The sequence below is a fragment of the Schistocerca cancellata genome, chromosome 3, assembly GCF_023864275.1.
Source record: "Schistocerca cancellata isolate TAMUIC-IGC-003103 chromosome 3, iqSchCanc2.1, whole genome shotgun sequence".
Taxonomy (NCBI): Eukaryota; Metazoa; Arthropoda; class Insecta; order Orthoptera; family Acrididae; genus Schistocerca; species Schistocerca cancellata.
The window spans coordinates 680,223,770-680,245,583 of record NC_064628.1 but is presented as its reverse complement, the minus strand read 5'-3'; the positions used below and the strand labels follow the sequence as shown (position 1 = coordinate 680,245,583).

Below are 21,814 nucleotides of genomic sequence, written 5' to 3'. Positions count from 1 at the left end.
CGCATGTTCATAGTCAACTAGTAACAAACAACATTACTTACATTTTGACAGTTTTCATCCATTCCATGTAAAAAGTTCCTTCCCATACAGTCTTGGCATTCGAGGCAAATGTATTTGTTCAGATGCAGACTCTTTACAGCAATATGCCACCATTCTCATCTCGGGCTTCACTGGTAGTAATTACCCCTCCAGCCCAGTTCAAGAGCAGATTTCTCTCTCCATCACATTCAGTCCTGGTAATGCTGATCTCTCCAAAAAACATCTGTAGTACACCACTTGTCATTCAGTATTATCCTAATCTTGAACACGTTAATCAGCCACTTCACCAAGACTAGACTTCCTAAAATCATGCCCTGAAATGAGGTCCATCCTGTCCGAGATATTGTCTAGCAGAATTAGAATAGCTTTCCATCGCTTCTCAATCTCCACAATATCATGGTCAGACTCTACGCTCCTTCTGCATCCATCTCCTTACTCTATGGCTCCTACCCCTATAACCACCCCCGCTGCAAAACTTGCCTTATGCACCCTCTTACTGCCATCTATACTAGCTGTGTAACTGACAAAACATATACTATCAAAGGGAGAGCCACCTGTGAAATGACACATTCACATACCAGCTGTTATGAAAACAGCATTCAGCCTTTTGTTTCAGCATGACTACTGCCAAGTTGTCACTTAGGACAGGCACAGTCAGAGCATGTATACTAGCAACACACAATGTTCTGCTGCAGAACATGCTGCACAACATGACAGTCATGACCCTGGTGCTTGTTTCACCATATGTGTCAGCTGGATTCTTCCCCCAGATACCAATTTCTCAGCACTCTGCAGGTGGTAACTGGTGCTACAACATGTCCTCACTTCTCACTACCTACCTGGCCTTAATATATATTAATTTCTTTGGTATCACCGTTTCCTCACAGTAAATATTCCTTTCTTCATTCCCTTTTAGTTTTCTGCAGCTTTCATTTTCTGACATGTCTATTTTTTGCCACCCCCCTGCCACCTCTTATTAACTCATTCATGATATTTTAGCAGTAATCTCTGTGTTGAATCTCTATCTTCCACCCTTAAGCTCTCAGGTTTTCAAATCTCATCTGGTGCAGTCCCCAAAATCAGCCTTTCCTTCTCACCCTGTCTGAGTGAGAAGTCTCCCCTGACCTGTGGTTCTGGGCAAATTTTCTGAACTCTACCCCTTTTCCTAAACCTCACCAGTCCTTTGCCTTCATCTCTCTTCCTTCTCCTTCAACACTTCTGTCAGAAGAAAGAGCCAATGGCTCTGAAAGCGTGTAAACTGTAATGCCTTTTTATATGAGCGTTCTCCTGCTGCCACAGGGAGAGTAGATTTTTTTTAGTCTAGCCAGTTACTTATATGTTCAAAAACATTTAGTTTGTTAGCTGATTGTTGACAGTAAGTGAATATTCTTTAACTTGTGCCAATTTTCTCTGCTACTGGCAGCACAATTCTTCCTATCATGGAGAAGCAATAAAGATGATTTAGGTCTTTCAGTCATTGTACGATTAAAAGGTAGCTCAAGGGCAGTCTTACCAAGAGAGGAAATTTTTAATTCTCTACAGATCTCACACAGACAAACAAGTTGAGTGAGAAATAGAGATAGTGGCACAAGAAAAGAAAGAAAGAGAGAAATGGAGTGGAAGGTAAATTAGGGAGAGGGAGAAATGGGAAGTGAGGAAAGGATGTGGTTGGAAGGACAGAGAGAGGACGGAGTGGACGGATGATGCTTAGACGATGATGGGACTGAGGGACTGAAGAAAGGGATATAAAGAATTACTCGGGAAGAATTTGCAGCAAAGACAGGAAAGGAGAAAGCTGGGAGAGGAAGTATGTGGGAGTCAAGGGGAGGAGGTATGGGCAAGTAAAGGAGGGCTACATGGAGAGAGAGTATTTTTTGTATATTCACAGTGCCTGACAATGTAGGCAGTGAAAGTGTCATCATATTTGAAACACATATATTTCTTACTTAGTAAGCATTACTCAACATTCTTTCATGTAATTTGTATTGAAATATCTGCAGTGATGTTGCCAACAATGAACAGTAACTATAAGTAACAATGCAGAGAACAATATGAAAGTGATTTAGGGAAAAAAGTAGGACCAAAATGATGGAATAAATTTTCAGATACATTAAATTTTTGAACTTATCTGTAAAAACATAACACCTAAATGGCAGATTATACATTATGTAGCATGTAAGACTTACTTGGTCAGTCTTTGTCCTTGATGTTGTAATTGTGCAAGCAACAGTTACATGATCTGAAAGTTTGAACAAGACTGTGTATCTACTGTGTGGTTATAATTAAACTTCCCTGTTTAATAGTTACAACACAGAAACTAATTATTGTATGAGGACCAAACTTGGTAGCATTAATGTCAAGGACACAGGGAAGAGAAATAATGCAGAATAAATTCAACTGAAACACTTAAATGTGCTGCTACGGTACATCATACTACTACGTACTGGTACCATTATGCTACAGAAGGGACTCAATAATGAGTACAACAGTGTCCAGAAGTGCCTGAAAGCAGAGGATTCATTGAGCACAGCAGAGCGAAGCATTTCCATAACTATGCTGGCTACCTCTCTTGATATGTTGTGCTTCAGATCAGCACATGTGTGAATGTCCCCCTGGTAAACCCTGTCCTTCAGGTAGGCCCACAACCAGAAATCACATGGAGTGTGATCAGGTGATCGTGCTGCCCAAGTATTTGGAAATGATTGGCTGATAATTCTATCATTTCCAAATGTGTTTCGGAGAAGCAGATGAACTTGAGCAATGTGCAGTGGGGCCCCATCTTGCATGAAAACTGTTGAGTTCAATGAGTGTCTGTCTGTAGGGCAGGTATGACATGCTGGCGAAGTATATCACAGTAATGCTGGCCAGTGACACTGCACATCTTTGGTACTTGACTGCAAACCTGTTCAATAAATGGGCCAATGATAAATGTGGCCACAAAGCCACACCATACAGTGACATGTTTACCATATAGATGAACTTCATGCACCATGACTGGAGGTGAAGATCTCAACTCTCAGCAATTCTGTGTGTTCCTCTCACCCATCAGAGAAAAATGAACTTCATCTATTCATAGGATGGTCCAGGGCCAGCCCTTGGCAACTGTATCCTTGTGAGAGAGTGGAGAGTGAAGTCAACATGTTGTTGTGTGTCCTGTGGTGCAAGCTGCAGTACAATATGGATCTCGTATGGGTACCATTTGAGAATGATTCGAAGCACCTTTCGTACAGTGGACCATGCAGTGTTCAGCTGTTGTGACCTAGCACACACGCTGCCTGGCAATCAGGGATTGCACACAGTGTTGTCTGCCATAGCAACAGTGATTTCGTCAACCAACTGAGGTGCAACCGGTCATCAGCCTCTTCCTGGAGTGACACCCACTTCTCCAGTTGGTTTGAACTACTTCATCATGCTCTACACAGTAGTGGAGAAAGAGGACCCTTACATAATCCTTTCAGCTGATGATATTCTCAAAGTGCAGCTGGGATAATAGAGCATCACCAATAATGCCCCACTCATTTTATCTAAGTTCATGTTGATATGTCAACAAGTGCACTGCAACTGGTCAAGCGTGTGAGACTATGAATAACAATGACTGATCACAGCACCTGTTGACCATAGTTGGAACTGTATAGTGGTGCTGTGACACATGGAAATCATACACTCCATACTCTGGACATTAATGCTACCAAGTTTGGTAATCATATGGTAATTAGTTGCCATGTTATAATGTGTTAAATAGGAAACGTTTATTTATAGCCACCCTGTATTTGTTCTCCAAAAGCTGATGAAAATTCGTATATGATTATCAGAAGGGTTTGAAAAGTGCAAATTACTTCTCTAGTATAAATTGGTAAAAAGTTTCAGTACCCTTTGCTCCACTCACAGTCTATTATGAATCTGTCTAAGGACTGAGATGAAATATCACCAGTTACAGATACAGTACAGAGCAGAGCAGAAACATAAGTTGAAAAACACTGTTTTGTGGAAGCAGGGGTGCTCAAGTCTAGTAAGGGCTAGGAAAATATTGAGGGATAAGAAGGAAAGCCATCAGGGCTTTGGTTCAAGGAAGATCAGCAAAAAACTAGATGACATTTGTTTGATTCATCTTATTCTTTTCCACATGTCACAAGCTGCTGAAAATTTCTTAAGGCCATATATAATATCTGAATGCATTTATATGTGTACTGAAATTCAGAAACAAGAATATTAACTATCCATCTGACCCCAACTTATGTCCTTCATTCAAAAGCGCTTTATTTTGCGAAAATCATAATGCATATGTAATTTTCATTTCATTATTTCTCCACCAATCTCCTACTTCTTTTATTCTTTATTTATCTATGAGCATCTGTTTAAACTTTGCAATTTAATGCTCTTGTGTATACACTGCCTGACAAAAAAGGGAAGCACCCAGAAGACATGGTTGGCAGAGTTGAAATTCTCTGTGATAGGCAGAACACCTACCAGAGCAGTGTTGTTCATATTTAGAATTGTTAATTGGCCTATATATAAGGGGCATGAATAGCATCAGATGTTGAGTGACCACATTGCAGAACACAGATATGCTGCACACTTATCTGAGACACACATTTGGATGGGACAATGGCCAGATGTTGGACTGGATGGGAATGTGAGGGCAGATATAATCTTCGTCAAGATTCTGGTTGACCATGTCTGACCATGATAACAGAGAATTGCTGTAGGGTGCACCAAACACACTGTAACCCCTTTACATCTAAACCTGCCATCCAGAGACAAGAAATGGACTCCCTGCAACATTCTGTGTCATTTCACACCACAGGGTGGAGACCAGCAGCAGCTAGACTACCATTCCATGCACAGACTGCTGTAAGCATCCCAACACAAATGGCTGCATTTGGAGTGGTGCTGTGTTTTGGAAGCATGGACTGCTGATGAATGGCATCACACATTGTAATCAGTGACGAATTTGCAATTTTGAATTACCGGTGAGTGTGGCACTGACCTAAGGAGTAGTTCCATCCTTCCAGCGTTTTGGAGAGGCACAGTCATGTTACTCCAGGTGTCACAGTTTGGGGAGCTGTCGGGTATGACTTCAGGCCATGGCTGTTGGAGATTAAGGGAACTCTGATGGCACAATGGTACATCACAAACACCCTGCCTCCTCATGTCTTACCTCTCGTATGACAGTATGGTGGTGCCATTTTACAATATGAGAATGTTCATCCACACGCAGCCAGTCTTTTGACCTATCTGTGTGGTGTTGAGGTATTCCCATCGCCAGGTCTATCCAAAATAGACCACATGTGAGGCTAGCTTGTATGTCAGCTCCCTCCAAGTACCAGTATCCAGGACAGGCTCGTCCAATCTGTGCCCCTGGGACGCTAGCGTTCGCGATTGCCCATGGCCAGCTCCCTGGGCAAATTCGTATGTTGTCGCAGTGGTCGAGCCGTGTCGCTCAGCTGGCTGTGCGGACCGCGCAACCGCCCGCCGCGCCTCGCCATGCCCCTGTACGCGCGCTTCGTAAGGATGACAGACCGCTACACCAGCAGCAGTCAAAAGCAACGCAGAGCCGTTAGTCAGCAGAAGTAAGGCTACAGAGGATTGAGATGGATGGTCAACAGCAGCAGTCAAAAAGAAGGAAGAGTGGCGCGTCCGCACTATTTAAACGCAAGTGGGAAATTAATTTCCTTTGTACTGCTGTCGAAAATCATGCCAAATGTTTAGTATGTCATCAGAACCTCATGTATTTAAAAAAGTACTCGATTGCTTGGTATTTTAATACCTGTCACAAATATCAGTTCGAAAATTTGTCACTAGAGGAATGCCAGTCAGTGCTTGAAGAAATGAAAGAAAATTTCAAGCAGCATTACAGCGAAGTAAGTATTTCCTATCGTATGACTTTATTATTTATAAAGATGATAAACATAACTATATTTTATAATCTGATATGTCACTTAGCAATGTGCCAGTTATCGAATATCAGATTGTCAGCAACAAGGAACATTTCTTTTCAGTTAATTTTTATATTTGAGCTGCATTAAATCGCGTTGCACAGACATAAGAAAAAGTTTCATGTGCATCATTTTTTTCCACTTTCTGAAAAGCCATCACAAATGCTCTCTCGGGCGGGAAAACATATGTTGTAGTTTGATCTATGTTTTCAATTAATTACAACACAAATATTTCAATAGATAAAAATTTATTTTGCGACCACATTTCACTGTCCTTGCTAGCATCTAAGGCAGCTTTTCAGAGGAACTGGGGGAAAACAAACCTAAAACCAATCTTTTTTAGTTGGTATTTTATTTGAATTTCAATGAATGAAACAATTAATTGTTAAAATGACAAAAGTGTTTTAAAAAACAGGATTGTACAAAATTAATAATGTGTTCTTTTTTTGTCATGGTAGGAGCAGAAAACAGGTGGGCCGAGTTTGCGCGCATGTTACAAATGCTTGCTGAGAATTGCGAAAGCAGGGAAACCCTTTGCAGCTGGGAATCTCATCAAGGATGGCCTGGTCAACTTGGCAGCTTGTATTTATCCTGCAGATCTCACAGAAAAATTTGAAAAAATAGCTCTTTTGCTTCAAACTGTTGCTCGCCGAGTCAAAGATATGGCCTTAGATATGGAGCAGCAATTAAGGGAGAGAGCGGCAAACTTCATTTCATTTTCTATCGCTCTTGATGAGTCCGTGGACGTTGCGGTCATATCTCACCTCATCATATTCATTCGAGGTGTCAATGACAATCTGCGTGTCACAGAAGAATTTCTCGACCTTATACCATTAAAAGACACAACCGTGGGTTTGGATATTTTTCTAGCCATGTAAAACGTGTTAGAGTCAATTGGTTTAAAATGGGAATGCCTGACCAGTGTAACAATGGATGGAGCCCCTGCACTACGAGGGATACACACTGGATTCCTGGGTTACGTCAGGTCAAAAATGGCTGAAGTCAGCTGTTCCTTATTTGCAGCAGTCCATTGTCTGATACATCAGGAGGCACTTTGTGCGAAGATTGTCAACATGAAAAATGTTATGGACACAGTTCTTCAAACCGTTAATTATCTTTGATCACATGGACTCACACATCGCCAATTTAAAGAATTTGTGGCTGATATTGAAGCGGAATACCCAGACATCCCCTACCACACCGAAGTAAGATGGCTGAGCAGGGGAAAGGTACTTCATTGGTTTTTCTCCTTGAGGGGTGAAATAAATACCTTTTTGGAAACGAAAAGACGACCAGATGAATTACTTTGTGACCTTAGTGGGTGGCGAATTTGGCTTTTTTGTGTGACCTTATTGGTCATTTAAACACTTTGAACATTTCACTCCAAGGCAAAAATCACTCTGTTGTTGATTTAGTGCAGATGATTCAAGCATGTCAAAAGAAACTTATTTTGTGGGAGAAACAGTTGCACAAGAAGAATTGTGGACACTTTCCTGCACTAGACAGTGTTAAAGAAGATGTGGATTTTTCAGAATATGTTCAAATCATTTGCGAATTACAAGAACAGTTTGAAAACAGATTTTTGGAGATAAGTGAGCTTCAACTGGCCTTAGATATATTTGTTCACCCGTTTTCCCTTCGGGCAGAGGATATCTCACAAGTGCTTCAACTAGAGCTGATTGACCCGCAGTGTGATATCTGCCTGAAGGACCACTTTTTTATACGTAAAACTTTGAATGACTTTTACAGCTGTCTTCCACGAGAGAAATATCCTATTTTGCACAAGCATGTGGCCAAAGTTCTCTCAATGTTTGATTCCATGTATATTTGTGAGCGCTTTTACTCTCTTTTCAAGCTTGCTAAAACTAAGAACCATTCACTACTTGGCGATAAAAATTTGACTAATTCTTTGAGGTTAGCAGTCTCATGGAATATTGTGCCAAACCTAGACAAAATCATTTCCTCAAAAAAGAAAAACGTGTAAAATGTTAATTGTCTTGTTTAACAATGTTGACTGTAAGAATTAAAGAGCTTTATAACCTTAATTCTATTTTTAATAAGTTTTCTAACTTCGTCAGTTAAAATTATTACGTACAAAACGGCAAACTAAGGATCCGATTTCTAAACTCTGAAAAGGGACACAAAAAGCTGTAGCATGAAGTATAACAAAAAATAATTACTTGTAACTACTAACAGTAAGAATGAGACTCTATACCCCTTACATAAAATTATTTCTAAAATAGAATATTTTGCTTACGTTTGATCTGACCGCGGGACAGTACAGAGCAGAGCAGTGCTGTGCAGTCTCACTCACTCCACAGCTATCTCTCTCACTCCTACGCTGACACTAGTGACACACTGTTGTGTATCGAGTGCTGAACTACACTGCCTTGCGCCCCCGGGGTGCGGGCGTGCCCGCAGGGCGCAATTCTTGGATGAGCCTGATCCAGGATATTAAGGACTACTTACAACAGTTGAGGGCCAGCTTACCTCAGGAGAGAATAGAACAGATGTATTACGCTCTTCTCAGCTGAATCAGTGCATGCATTGAGGCCCGAGGGGGGTGGAACATGCTATTGATAAGTGGGCTCATACTGCTAAGTTCTTTGTAAATTGAGACCTTATTTTTTAATCTCTGAAATAACATCACATACTCTCTAAACCCATGAACATTCATTTTGTTTCCTACTCCCCTCCAGGGGCTTCACCTTTTTTGTCAGGCAACACGATTTAATTAATGCTCATGATATTAATAATAGGGTAAAACCAATATAAAACCAATTTATAAAAATTTATAATGTTACCAAATGACCAAACATTCTGATAGTCATTTCATTTCCTATTTCTTCTCCTATAGCTATAACAGCAACACCAAGTGCTGCTACTGACTGGACAGAGGTCACATCTTCACTAAAGGGAACCTCTGGTTGTGACCTCACACTTTTTGACTGGTGTATTTTAGTCTGCTTCTTATCAGTGGACACACTTTCCGGTTCCTGCAAACATAGTTATTAAGTTAACAGATAGTAACCAGAACTCTGCACTTACTTTCAATTATTGGTGACACCAACATTAACATATGTTAAGTGGTTTTCTGCAAATGGGCTCTCATTAAACTTTGACAAAACACAGTACATACAGTTCCACACAGTAAATGGAATGACACCATTAATAAATATAGGCTTCGATCAGAAATCGGTAACTAAGGTAGAATATTCAAAATTTCTGGGTGCATGCATTGATGAGGGGTTGAACTGGAAAAACACACTAAGGATCTGCTGAAACGTTTGAGTTCAGCTGCTTATGCTATTAGGGTCATTGCAAATTTTGGCGATATACATCTGAGTAAATTAGTTTACCATGCCTATTTTCTTTCTCTGCTTTCGTATGGCATCATATTCTGGTGTAACTCATCATTGAGTAAAAGAGTGTTCATTGCATAAAAGCATGTGATCAAAATAATTCTGGAGCTCATCCAAGATCATCCTGCAGACAGTTATTTAAGAGCTAAAGATCTTCACTGTAGCCTCACAATATATATATTCACTTACGAAATTTGTTATTAACAATCTGAACGAATTCAAAAGTAATAGCAGTGTACATGGCTACAACACTAGGAGAAAGGATGATCTTTGCTACTCAAGGTTAAATCTAACTTTGGCTCAGAAGGGGGTAAATTATGCTGCCACAAAAGTCTTTGGTCACTTACCTAATAGCATCAAAAGTCTGACAGATAGCCATATAGCATTTAAAAGGAAATTAAAAGAATTTCTTAATGGCAACTGTCTACTCATTACATGAATTTTTGGATATAGTAAGTGGGTAATTTCCCCCCCTCCCCCCCCCCCCCCCCCCCCACACACACACAAAAATTAAGTGTCATGTAATATTTTGTGTAATGTAATATCTTGTATAGACACCTTCTATTAATCTGACATGTTCCACATCATCATGAAGTGTTGTATTAATGATCTATGGAACAAGTATTAATCTAATCTAATCTATAACACATTAGTCCTTAAAAAGTATGTAGTTCCTAAAAAACATAATTTCTCCAATATCTCAGTTGATAGAAGAGTTACAAGGATTAAACATAGCTCAGAATTGCATGAGCCTTTGCATACTATAGTTTGCCAAAAACCTAACTGTGATATTCTGAACCATTCATGAAATAAAAGGGTGTTACCTCTCATAAGACACAACTGTATACTGACAAATTCAAGATGTGTTTAACATAAACATCAGAGTTATGAGAAATTTAAATCCGTAAGTACAAGTCTTCTGATGAATTGTAGGAGATGCTAAGAATGCAGTATTTCACTTTACTTATAAATATCTGGGGATTTTCATTTTCCTGCACAATGTCTACCAGTAACTTATTCTAGATAATTGTACCAAAATATAAATTTCTTTTCTGAAACTTACACAAGGAGGTGTAGTTTATATTACAATTATTCTTACTTCTAGAACTGAGGCAGTGAACAGCACAATTCATTTTAAATCCATTCTTGTTATTAACAACAAATATAATTTTGGATAATATGCTTTAGATTGTAAGACAGCCTAGTTCCCTCAAGAGGTTTCTGCAAGATGTTTGGTTATCAAATTTGATTGATATCCTTAATGCAAGCATCTCTGGACTAAATACTTTTTTGACCTTAGCTGCACTACCACAGAAATTATTCTGTAAGACATAATGAGTGATGCTACGAAAACTACACTAGTAACATAAAGAGAGAGATTTCTAAGAGCAATACAAATATAGCTGAGCTTACTGGCTAATTTTTCCACAAGATATTACCACCTCAGTTTATTATCAATCTGCATGCCTATGAACTTCATGCATGATGACTTAGCCAGTATATACTAACTGATGTCCACTTCTGGTAACTGTAAGTCATTTTTATTTGTTTGGAATTATATAATCTGACTTTTTGTAAGATTAATGGTTAGGCTTTTAGCTGCGAACCAGTTTGTCAGCCTGTTCCATTACTGATTGATAATTCAGGCCATTTACCAGTATACAAACATCACAAACTTTACTGTTTTTTTATGAGTTCTCCAACATCCTTGGTAAATCGTTTATGTAGTGCAACAAGGAAAGCAGACGCAATACAAAACTTGCAGGATACCACAGGTAAGTTAATGTTTCCCCACTTATTCCTGTAATATCATTTATTAATGTGGCACTTGGTTTAAAATTGTTAACATATGATGCCATTCATGCAAGGAAAATGCCTTTAAAACTGTACCATTTTAGTCACCCTAGTAGAATTTTATGATTTACATAACTGAAGGCCTTGAAAAGATCACAGAAAATAACAATGGGGTAATTTTTATTGTTTAGTTCTAAGAGCATTATTTGTAAGACATGAAATCAGGTGGAGGAGAAACAACAGTCTTTATTATTTATTATAAATTTTGATGGTCTTGATCACAATAATTGCAACTAAATTATAAGCTGTTAGTTGATAGCAACTATTTTCACTTGTAAATGGCACCTAAGAACAGCGTTAACCACAAAATCATCGGTGTAATTTGCCAATATTAAGAGAATAGTCAAAGCATGACTGTTAGCATATAAACTAGTAGGAAGCTGTGCAGCAATCATTACCCTACTAGTTATTCATGTTTTGACCAGGCTTTTAATACTGAAAAGTTATGCTTAGTAAGGATGTTGTTGTAGTTAACGCTGTACTTCAGCACCATTTATACCTTGAGTATGATCTGAGGATGGTTGCTAGTAAACCAAAACTGGTTATCACAAGTTGTAATTACATTATATTGGGATGAAGACCATTACAATTTTTAATTCTATTAGAATATAGGAAGGTAGCTCAGTAATTAAAGATCACTTGCTTATCTCCACTTTTATAAGCGGGTGCTACTAACACATATTTCAGTCTTTAGGGAAATACATACTGACCCACTGACTGGCTACAATGTTAATCAAAGGAAGATGGGGGAATGGGGGAGGGAGCTGTACTACCAAGTCACAACAAGATTTTAGTATTCTGATGATTTGGTAAAACTGATGTCTTGAGATGGAATAGGCAATGTCTGACAAAGTAAATCCTTTGGACCTGTTTCCTTTGGTCTTTAATTTGTCTCTGTGTTTTCAACTACCACCAGGAAAAAATTACTGACATTATTAGCTAATGATTTGAATTTGATCTCATCTGTCTTGCTGCCATTACTGTAATCAAGATGTTGGATATCATAATCTTACTGAGTTTATTCATTTTTATCCTTAATAATTCTCCAAATTGCTTTTGATTTTTTTTTCTGGGAATATTTTATGCATGGTACATGGTTTTTGTATTTTTGATGAGATGGTAATGAAGTGGATATGAAACTTCCTGGCATATTGAAACTGTGTGCTGCATCAGGACTTGAACGGGAGACATTTGCCCAGGAAGTTTCATACCAGTGCACACTTTGTTGCAGAATGAAAATTCATTACAGAAACAATCTTCCAGACTGTGGCTAAGCCTTGTCTCTGTAATAACCTTTCTTCCATGAGTCTAGTCCTGCAAGTTTTGCAGGAGAACTTCTATGAAGTCTGGAAGGTATGAGATGAGGCACTGGCAGAAGTAAAGTCATGCTTGGGTAACGCAGCTGGTAAAGCACTTGTCCATAAAAGGCAAAGGTCCTCAGCATGAGTCTCAGTCCAGAGCACAGTTTTAATCTGTCAGGAAGTTTCAGGCTGGAACACCTTTCAAAACACTGAGAAGCTGTTAATGCAGAAAAATTTTCCATTTTGCATATGGAGAAGAGGATTTCTATGCAATATATACAAAATTAGTGTGAAAAGTGTTAGATGTGACTGAATCTGATGAAAATAAGTTGGAAAATTTTCTTACTGTATGATATACACTCCTGGAAATTGAAATAAGAACACCGTGAATTCATTGTCCCAGGAAGGGGAAACTTTATTGACACATTCCTGGGGTCAGATACATCACATGATCACACTGACAGAACCACAGGCACATAGACACAGGCAACAGAGCATGCACAATGTCGGCACTAGTACAGTGTATATCCACCTTTCGCAGCAATGCAGGCTGCTATTCTCCCATGGAGACGATCGTAGAGATGCTGGATGTAGTCCTGTGGAACGGCTTGCCATGCCATTTCCACCTGGCGCCTCAGTTGGACCAGCATTCGTGCTGGACGTGCAGACCGCGTGGGACGACGCTTCGTCCAGTCCCAAACATGCTCAATGGGGGACAGATCCGGAGATCTTGCTGGCCAGGGTAGTTGACTTACACCTTCTAGAGCACGTTGGGTGGCACGGGATACATGCGGACGTGCATTGTCCTGTTGGAACAGCAAGTTCCCTTGCCGGTCTAGGAATGGTAGAACGATGGGTTCGATGACGGTTTGGATGTACCATGCACTATTCAGTGTGCCCTCGACGATCACCAGTGGTGTACGGCCAGTGTAGGAGATTGCTCCCCACACCATGATGCCGGGTGTTGGCCCTGTGTGCCTCGGTCGTATGCAGTCCTGATTGTGACGCTCACCTGCACGGCGCCAAACACGCATACAACCATCATTGGCACCAAGGCAGAAGTGACTCTCATCGCTGAAGACGACACGTCTCCATTCGTCCCTCCATTCACGCCTGTCGCGACACCACTGGAGGCGGGCTGCACGATGTTGGGGCGTGAGCGGAAGACGGCCTAACGGTGTGCGGGACCGTAGCCCAGCTTCATGGAGACGGGTGCAAATGGTCCTCGCCAATACCCCAGGAGCAACAGTGGCCCTAATTTGCTGGGAAGTGGCGGTGCGGTCCCTACGGCACTGCGTAGGATCCTACGGTCTTGGCGTGCATCCGTGCGTCGCTGCGGTCCGGTCCCAGATCGACGGGCACGTGCACCTTCCGCCGACCACTGGCGACAACATGGATGTACTGTGGAGACCTCACGCCCCACGTGTTGAGCAATTCGGCGGTACGTCCACCCGGCCTCCCGCATGCCCACTATACGCCCTCGCTCAAAGTCCGTCAACTGCACATATGGTTCACGTCCACGCTGTCGCAGCATGCTACCAGTGTTAAAGACTGCGATGGAGCTCCGTATGCCACGGCAAACTGGCTGACACTGACAGCGGCGGTGCACAAATGCTGCGCAGCTAGCGCCATTCGACGGCCAACACCGCGGTTCCTGGTGTGTCCGCTGTGCCGTGCGTGTGATCATTGCTTGTACAGCCCTCTCGCAGTGTCCGGAGCAAGTATGGTGGGTCTGACACACCGGTGTCAATGTGTTCTTTTTTCCATTTCCAGGAGTGTATTTACAGCATAATAGATAAATGATCAAACACAGTAGACAAGTGAAAAATTGAACAGTTCAATCAAGATAACTGCCAGTACTAGTTGCAAGGAATTAACAGAATTCTCATAAGTAAACAGTGTCAGCATGCAATTGACCCTGGCAGGGGAATTAAAGGCACCAGACAAATAAACTGCAAATGAAATTGTGCTGGAAGTCTACTAACAACAGCAGATGATAGTTTAGATGATGATACACAATTCTGTGAAACTGTGAAATAAATAAATAATGCGACTTGTTGAAAGATTCCCATACAGATTTTAACTTGTGGGGAGGAATGCCTGCACTATAGGAATACACAAACATCAAAAAGAAAGTGGACAAATCAATGTTAGATTACCTTGGGAGGTGCAATGCCCTGATGAGAAAAGTATGCTGATCTGGTGTAGAATTATATGACAAACAAGCAGCTGTGCACACCTCTATGGGTCTTTCTTTCAAATACAAGACTTTTTCAAGAAGAATGCAGTGTAATGAGATGGATTTCTCTCTTCAGAAATTAAAAAAAATCATCTCTTAGAAGAAGCTCAATGACTTACAAGCACAAAATGTGAAAGTCAATGAGAGCATTAAAAGTTTCAGCTGTCAGAAAATGCCAGTCACAACAAACAAAGTGGAGCAGAAATGTACTGGCTATGTCAACAGCCAGTATGATAACAGTCACAGCAATTACACAAAAAGCATATCATAGTTGTCAATGACACTTTCACTGTACAGAGCACAGACATATTATTAAATATTACCCACAAATTGTTGACCGCATTTCAAACAATGAGCAAGCAAACCATAGAAAAGAGGCAGACAAAACGTCTTCAAATTCTTTAACACTCTCTGCTAGCATAAGTGCATTACTGAGAGTGAAACATAATGATACATTTGTCGTTCTACAAATGTATTAAGTGCAACCATGTTGGACACTGTTACATATTCATAAGCACAAACATCACTTACGAGAAAATTAAAGAGATGATGTGTGGATTCTGGACAGTGGAGTAACAAACTACATGACTTACCGGCACGACAAATTTGTCACTCTCACCAAACATGAAGAATCATTGCAAGTAGCCAGTAGTGGGCATTTGAAAAGCACTGATTTCAGCATTGTGCACATATGAGGCCTGTCTACAAGGTATCCTACCATTGGCTAGAAAAAGTATTTCGAATACCTGACGGGATTGGGACCCTAATCCCCTTCAAAGTAGGCCACTTGTGCTTGCACACACTTAGTCCACCGATCCTTCCATTGCCGGAAACACCTTTGGAAGTCTTCTTTTGGAATCGTGTTTAGCTCCATCATCGTGTTCCACAATATCTCTTCTCTATGCTCAGAACAGGATCCTTTCAGTGGCATCTTCATTTTGAAAACAAACAGAAGTCGCAAGGATCCATGTCTGGAGAGTAGGGAGGTTGGCGAATGGCTGTAATTCCATGTTTGGCCAAGAAATTTTTGATCAAGTGGGATGAATGTGTGAGGTGCGTTCATGATGCAGTTGCCAATTTTTCGCTGTCTACATGTCTGGTCTTTTGTGCCAAACTGCATCACAGAGTCACCAGAGAACATCTACGTAATATTCCTTTGTCACAGTTTGTCCTTCCAGTGCATATCTGTGATGCACAATTCCACAGACATCAAAGGTGACAGTCAGCATCACCTTGATTTTGCTTCGCACCTGCTGTACTTTCTTCGGCCTTGGAGACTCGGGATGCTTCCATTGCGATGACTGTCTTTTTGTTTCTGGGTTGTACCCAAACACTCATGACGTATCTCCAGTTATCACAGTGTTTAGAAACCCAGGATCAGTGTTGGTGGTATCCAGAAGGTCCTTTGCAATGTCATTCATCTGGCGACAACAACTTGGGCACAAATTTTGCAGCCACTCAGTGCATGTTCAAATCATCACAAAAAATTGCATGTGCAGAATCTTTACTCCCTCCAACCTCTTGGGCAATTTCTCGCACAGTCAAACGACGATATGCCACAACCAAATTTTGCACCCTCTCAACAACAGCTGCACTCTGAGCAGTTTGGGGCCTGCCAGAGTGCTGGCCACTCTCCACTGATGTGCAGCCATTTTTGAATCGGTTGAACCACTCCTTAATTTGTGTTACACCCATTGCGTATTTTCCAAACACCTGCTGAATCTTATGAATTGTTTTGCTTTGAGAATCACCAAGGTTTTGTCAAAATTTGATGCAGTATCTTTGCTCAACACATTCAGTCATCTTGAGAGAATCGGTAATCCGACAAACACATTGTGTAGCACCTCACTCAGCAACCGACAGGCAGCAACTGATGTGCTGGAAGGCAGGGACAAAATTCACGCATGCGAATGAAGCTCTCTTCCTCTACTGTGTACAGTGGTGCTACGCTAGCATCTCTATTTTGTTTGGGAAAATCAAAGATCAGATACTTTTTAGACAGACTTCGTAAACCTATCAGAAGAATGTGTAGGTCAACCAAATTGCATAATACATTGCTCATTCCAGACATCATGTGCAATCTGATATCAGTCCCTCAGGTGACCAGTAAAGGACTGATAATATCTTTTGCAAAAACCGAAGCTAGAATCAGGAAAAAAAACAGGGAAATAATCATGAATGCTTCAAAGAAAGGCAATTTGTACTACATTGGTATCAGAAACTCCAGTATCTCAATGCGAGGACTCGGCTCTGTCACAAATCTTACCATTAGTCGGGAAATGGATTCATGGCACTGAAGGCTAGGGTACATTCACATTGGTAAAGCTAAGAAAAGGTCAAATGCAATGGAATAATTCTTGAAGTGTCAGTAGACCAAATTAAAGAGTAGCGCAGTATGTGCACGAAGGCAATATGAGCGCCAAGCACTTCCCCAAACAGACTGAAAACAGGACAAATGAACCTCTACATTTGATACACTCTGATGTAATTTATGTATATGGACTCCAGTCATGTTGGGGAGTGAAATACATTGTCACATTCATTTATGAGATCTTGAGATATGCTGTAATAGCTTTACTTAAAGTTAAAAGTGAAGTATTTCAAGCATTCAACGAATACACCCTGTAAGCAGAAAATTTTCAATGGAGAAGATAAGAAATGCTATGTTTGGACAATGGAGAAGAATATATGAGTAAAGAACTTGAAGAATATCAGCTAAAAGAAGGAATTTGGAGGCAACTGACTGTCCCTGACACACCTCAACAAAACAGTGTTGCAAAATGATTTAAGCCTTTCAGACTCTTCGGCTATAAGTAAGTACATTAACTTTTAGTATGCCTTAGCTGCAACAGAAGTATTTTTCCTAATGGAAACCTGAGGTACACATGTGTGACTGTTAAATCTTTTCATTATATGCAAGTGCTAACAACTGTTGGGCATCACTATGAAAATATCAGCCAGTCAATGTACCAGTGTGCAACAGCTCATGACAGTGCACAGCAGCTTGTAACCACCAGACCACCGGCATAGACAGATGTGGTTGGTTCGCTATATTCCACTGTTTAATTGAATACTGCTACTCTTATTCTGCATGATAATTATTGAATGATCATTTCACTGTCTATTACAATAGAAAGTATTTTGTAATTAGTTATTTTAGTTGATAAAATTAAGCCAACTGTAGAAAGTATGTTTTGAAAACAGGTATATGTTTTTGTATAAGCCTTGCACCTAAAATAATTAAAAAATCACCTAAGAGCATTACCACATCAATAAAAATTCTCCTTCCCCCAGAAAAATTCAGGTCTGATAGGGTTAACCAAACATTTTCAAATATTGTGTGATATACAATTTTGGAGAGAGGAATTTCACAAAATTTTTGGGGTGAAGCAATAGCAAGAGCAAATTAGTTGCAAAATAGATATCTAACAAGAGCAAATGATGGAGAAACTCTCTGCAAATGATGGCATGGACGAGAACCAAACTTAATCATCTATGGTTATTCGACTGTCATGCATCAGCAAAAATGAAAAACAGACATGGCAAATTTGAACCAAAAGGATAACGTCATTTAATGATTGTATATTCGGAAGTCATGAAAGCCTGCAGACTGAGGAATCCATAAACAGTAAATCTAACAATTGGCAGGGATGTTGTATCTGATAACAGTATCTTTACTGCAGAATTGAATGAAGGTTTACAAAAGTGATTGATCTGAAGACTACAACTATCACAAATGATGAAGGAGCATTACAGAATATAGATATTACGGAAAGAGGAGAAGCACTTGATGATGAACAAAGTGAAGACTGGAAACGTGTGGCTTCCAAACACATTGATGAAGGAAAGGAGAATGAGGGGCGGATGAGAGTGATGAGGACAATTACCCTATAACAGATGATAATAACTGTGAACTACAAGAACTTATAATGAACAGAAACTACAGAAAAAGTTCTGGGTGACAAGTTAAACCACCATAATGTTGATGGACTACAAGACAAATGAAAATAAGAAGGCATGTGCAATTGAAAAAGAGAATACTCCAAGAGAAAAAGGTCCATAAAGCAGGCCATGTCAGCTGACAATAAAAACAAATGGCAAGAAGTAATGTCACAAGAGCTGGAACACCTAATGCAAAGCTGGACCTCGATATTTGTGTCACAAAAATGATACCCACAAAATAGGTTTTGAAGCGGAAGTACGCTGAAATTGGAAGAACTGCCTGGCATAGTACACACGTAGTAGCTTTATGCAATGAGCAGAGACCAGTAACTGGTTCTAACAAATGTTACAGTCCAGTCATGAAAATGAAAACTATATGACTACATATGGGAATAGCAGTTGAAGAAGATTTGGAAATTCATTACTTAGATGTCATTGTGGCATATTTGATGGCTAACATAGAAGATGAGGTCTATGTGGAACTACCCATTGGTTTCAGAGATACCACTGAGAAACTTCAAAGAAAATTCAAGAGAATAGCAAATCAAGAGGAACTGAACAATGGCAAATGGATATGCACACTTGAAAAGTGCATCTCTGGGTTGCATCAATCTGACAGAAGATGGAATAAGACACTCGAAGAGTTCTTGTGCAAACAAGGGATTTTGTGATCAGCAGCTGACCCATGTGTTTATTATACTCTGCGCTGTGAACTCATACTAACTTCATAAGTATATGATATAATGTTGCATGATGAGATAAGTGAAATAAAGAAAATGGAAAATATCTTAAGTAAAATCTTGGAGTAAAATGACAGGTATAGTCAGTCTGAATTATGAGAGAAGATGGAACACTGATTTTACACCAAACAGCATATGCAAAAGAAATCTTAAGAGAATTCCAAATGGAAAACTGCGATCCTGTATAAACACCTCTCATCATGAATATAAAACTACAAAATGCAAAAGATAAAGACAAGCTCAGTGAACATGAAGCACAAAAATATAGAACTGCAAGTGGAAGCTTATACTTGACAATGGGTACCAGGACTGATGTGGCAAATCTACTGACTTTTCAGACAGTTCATCATCAATCTGAGCGAGGAGCACTGGCGAGCCATCAAACACACACTATGTTATGTGTGAGGGACAATAAATGATGCGCTTTTTTACCACAAGATTGATAAGAAAACCTAGATGTATACTGGTGCAGACTGGGAGCTGAGCCACATCACCATAAATCCTTTGGTGGATATTTAACAGTTTTTGGAGTGCTGCTACCAGCTGGAACAGCAGAAAACAACGAATTGATGAAATAAGTATTGTTGAAGCAGAGTTTGTTGCACTGAGTGAAACAGTATGAGAAGCAATTTGGATGAACAGTTTTCTCAGTAAGACTAGTCAAGATTTTTTTCTGTCCTGTCCTATGAAGATTTTCATCAAGAATCATAGCACAAGGAAACTGAAAATCATGAGGCTTTGGAAATAACCAAGCACATGGATCTAAAAATTTCGTCATGGAAGAGATACAGGCTCCCAGGTAGATGCTATTTTTCTTGACTTCTGGAAGGCGTTCGATACAGTTCCGCACTGTTGCCTGATAAACAAAGTAAGAGCCTACGGAATATCAGACCAGCTGTGTGGCTGGATTGAAGAGTTTTTAGCAAACAGAACACAGCATGTTGTTATCAATGGAGAGACGTCTACAGACATTAAAGTAACCTCTGGCGTGCCACAGGGGAGTGTTATGGGACCATTGCTTTTCACAATATATATAAATGACCTAGTAGATAGTGTCAGAAGTTCCATGCGGCTTTTCGTGGATGATGCTGTAGTATACAGAGAAGTTACAGCATTAGAAAATTGTAGCGAAATGCAGGAAGATCTGCAGCGGATAGGCACTTGGTGCAGCGAGTGGCAACTGACCCTTAACATAGACAAATGTAATGTATTGTGAATACATAGAAAGAAGGATCCTTTATTGTATGATTATATGATAGCGGAACAGACACTGGTAGCAGTTACTTCTGTAAAATATCTGGGAGTATGCGTGCGGAACGATTTGAAGTGGAATGATCATATAAAATTAATTGTTGGTAAGGTGGGTACCAGGTTGAGATTCATTGGGAGAGTCCTTAGAAAATGTAGTCCATCAACAAAGAAGGTGGTTTACAAAACACTCGTTCGACCTATACTTGAGTATTGCTCATCAGTGTGGGATCCGTACCAGATCGGGTTGACGGAGGAGATAGAGAAGATCCAAAGAAGAGCAGCGCGTTTCGTCACAGGGTTATTTGGTAACCGTGATAGCGTTGTGGAGATGTTTAACAAACTCAAGTGGCAGACTCTGCAAGAGAGGCGCTCTGCATCGCGGTGTAGCTTGCTCGCCAGTTTTCGAGAGGGTGTGTTTCTGGATGAGGTATCGAATATATTGCTTCCCCCTACTTGTACCTCCCAAGGAGATCACGAATGTAAAATTAGAGAGATTAGAGCACGCACGGAGGCTTTCAGACAGTCGTTCTTTCCGCGAACCATACGTGACTGGAACAGGAAAGGGAGGTAATGACAGTGGCACGTAAAGTGTCCTCCGCCACACACTGCTGGGTGGCTTGCGGAGTATAAATGTAGATGTAGATGTAGAAAATGGAAGCCAACAACATACTGCAAGTGAGAAGAATGTGGCTGATTGTTAACGAAAGCAACTGACGACCTGAAGTTGAAAACTTATCATCAGAAGTTAATGGGGGTCAAGAATGAAGGGAGTTGTCAGTGAGGTGGACTAGCTGTCGTGTGAACTTTGACGTATATTTTTCTGTTTTCTTGTTATTATGCCTGCATGTATGTTAAAATAAATGCGCTCTTTCATCTACAATGTATTGCATCTTTGTGTGTGCTCCCTGCTGTTTTTATAAAGAGGTTTCACATGTGTGTGTGTTCTGTGAAGAAGGACATTGTCCAATGACTTAGAAAAGTTTTCAATCTCATTTACGTGACTAGTTATCACTCAGCACCTAAACTATATGCTGAGTTGTTACCACTATTTAAAAAATATGTAATTAATGTAATTAAACATTCCGAGTGGTCACTGTGAATGCAAAGCATTGGTTTCCACTTGCATGCCATTGATTACATGGAACTGTAA

At 40.2% G+C, this 21,814-nt stretch overlaps 1 protein-coding gene across 1 annotated transcript in view; it reads right to left on the bottom strand.

Moving 5' to 3' along the window:
• Positions 1-21,814, bottom strand: part of LOC126176505 (26S proteasome non-ATPase regulatory subunit 2-like) — a 213,722-nt gene that overhangs the window by 36,338 nt on the left and 155,570 nt on the right. Inside the window, exon 13 of the mRNA XM_049923661.1 lies at positions 8,780-8,971. Within this exon, the coding sequence (XP_049779618.1) occupies positions 8,780-8,971 (192 nt within the window). The remainder of the gene's footprint in view (positions 1-8,779; positions 8,972-21,814) is intronic.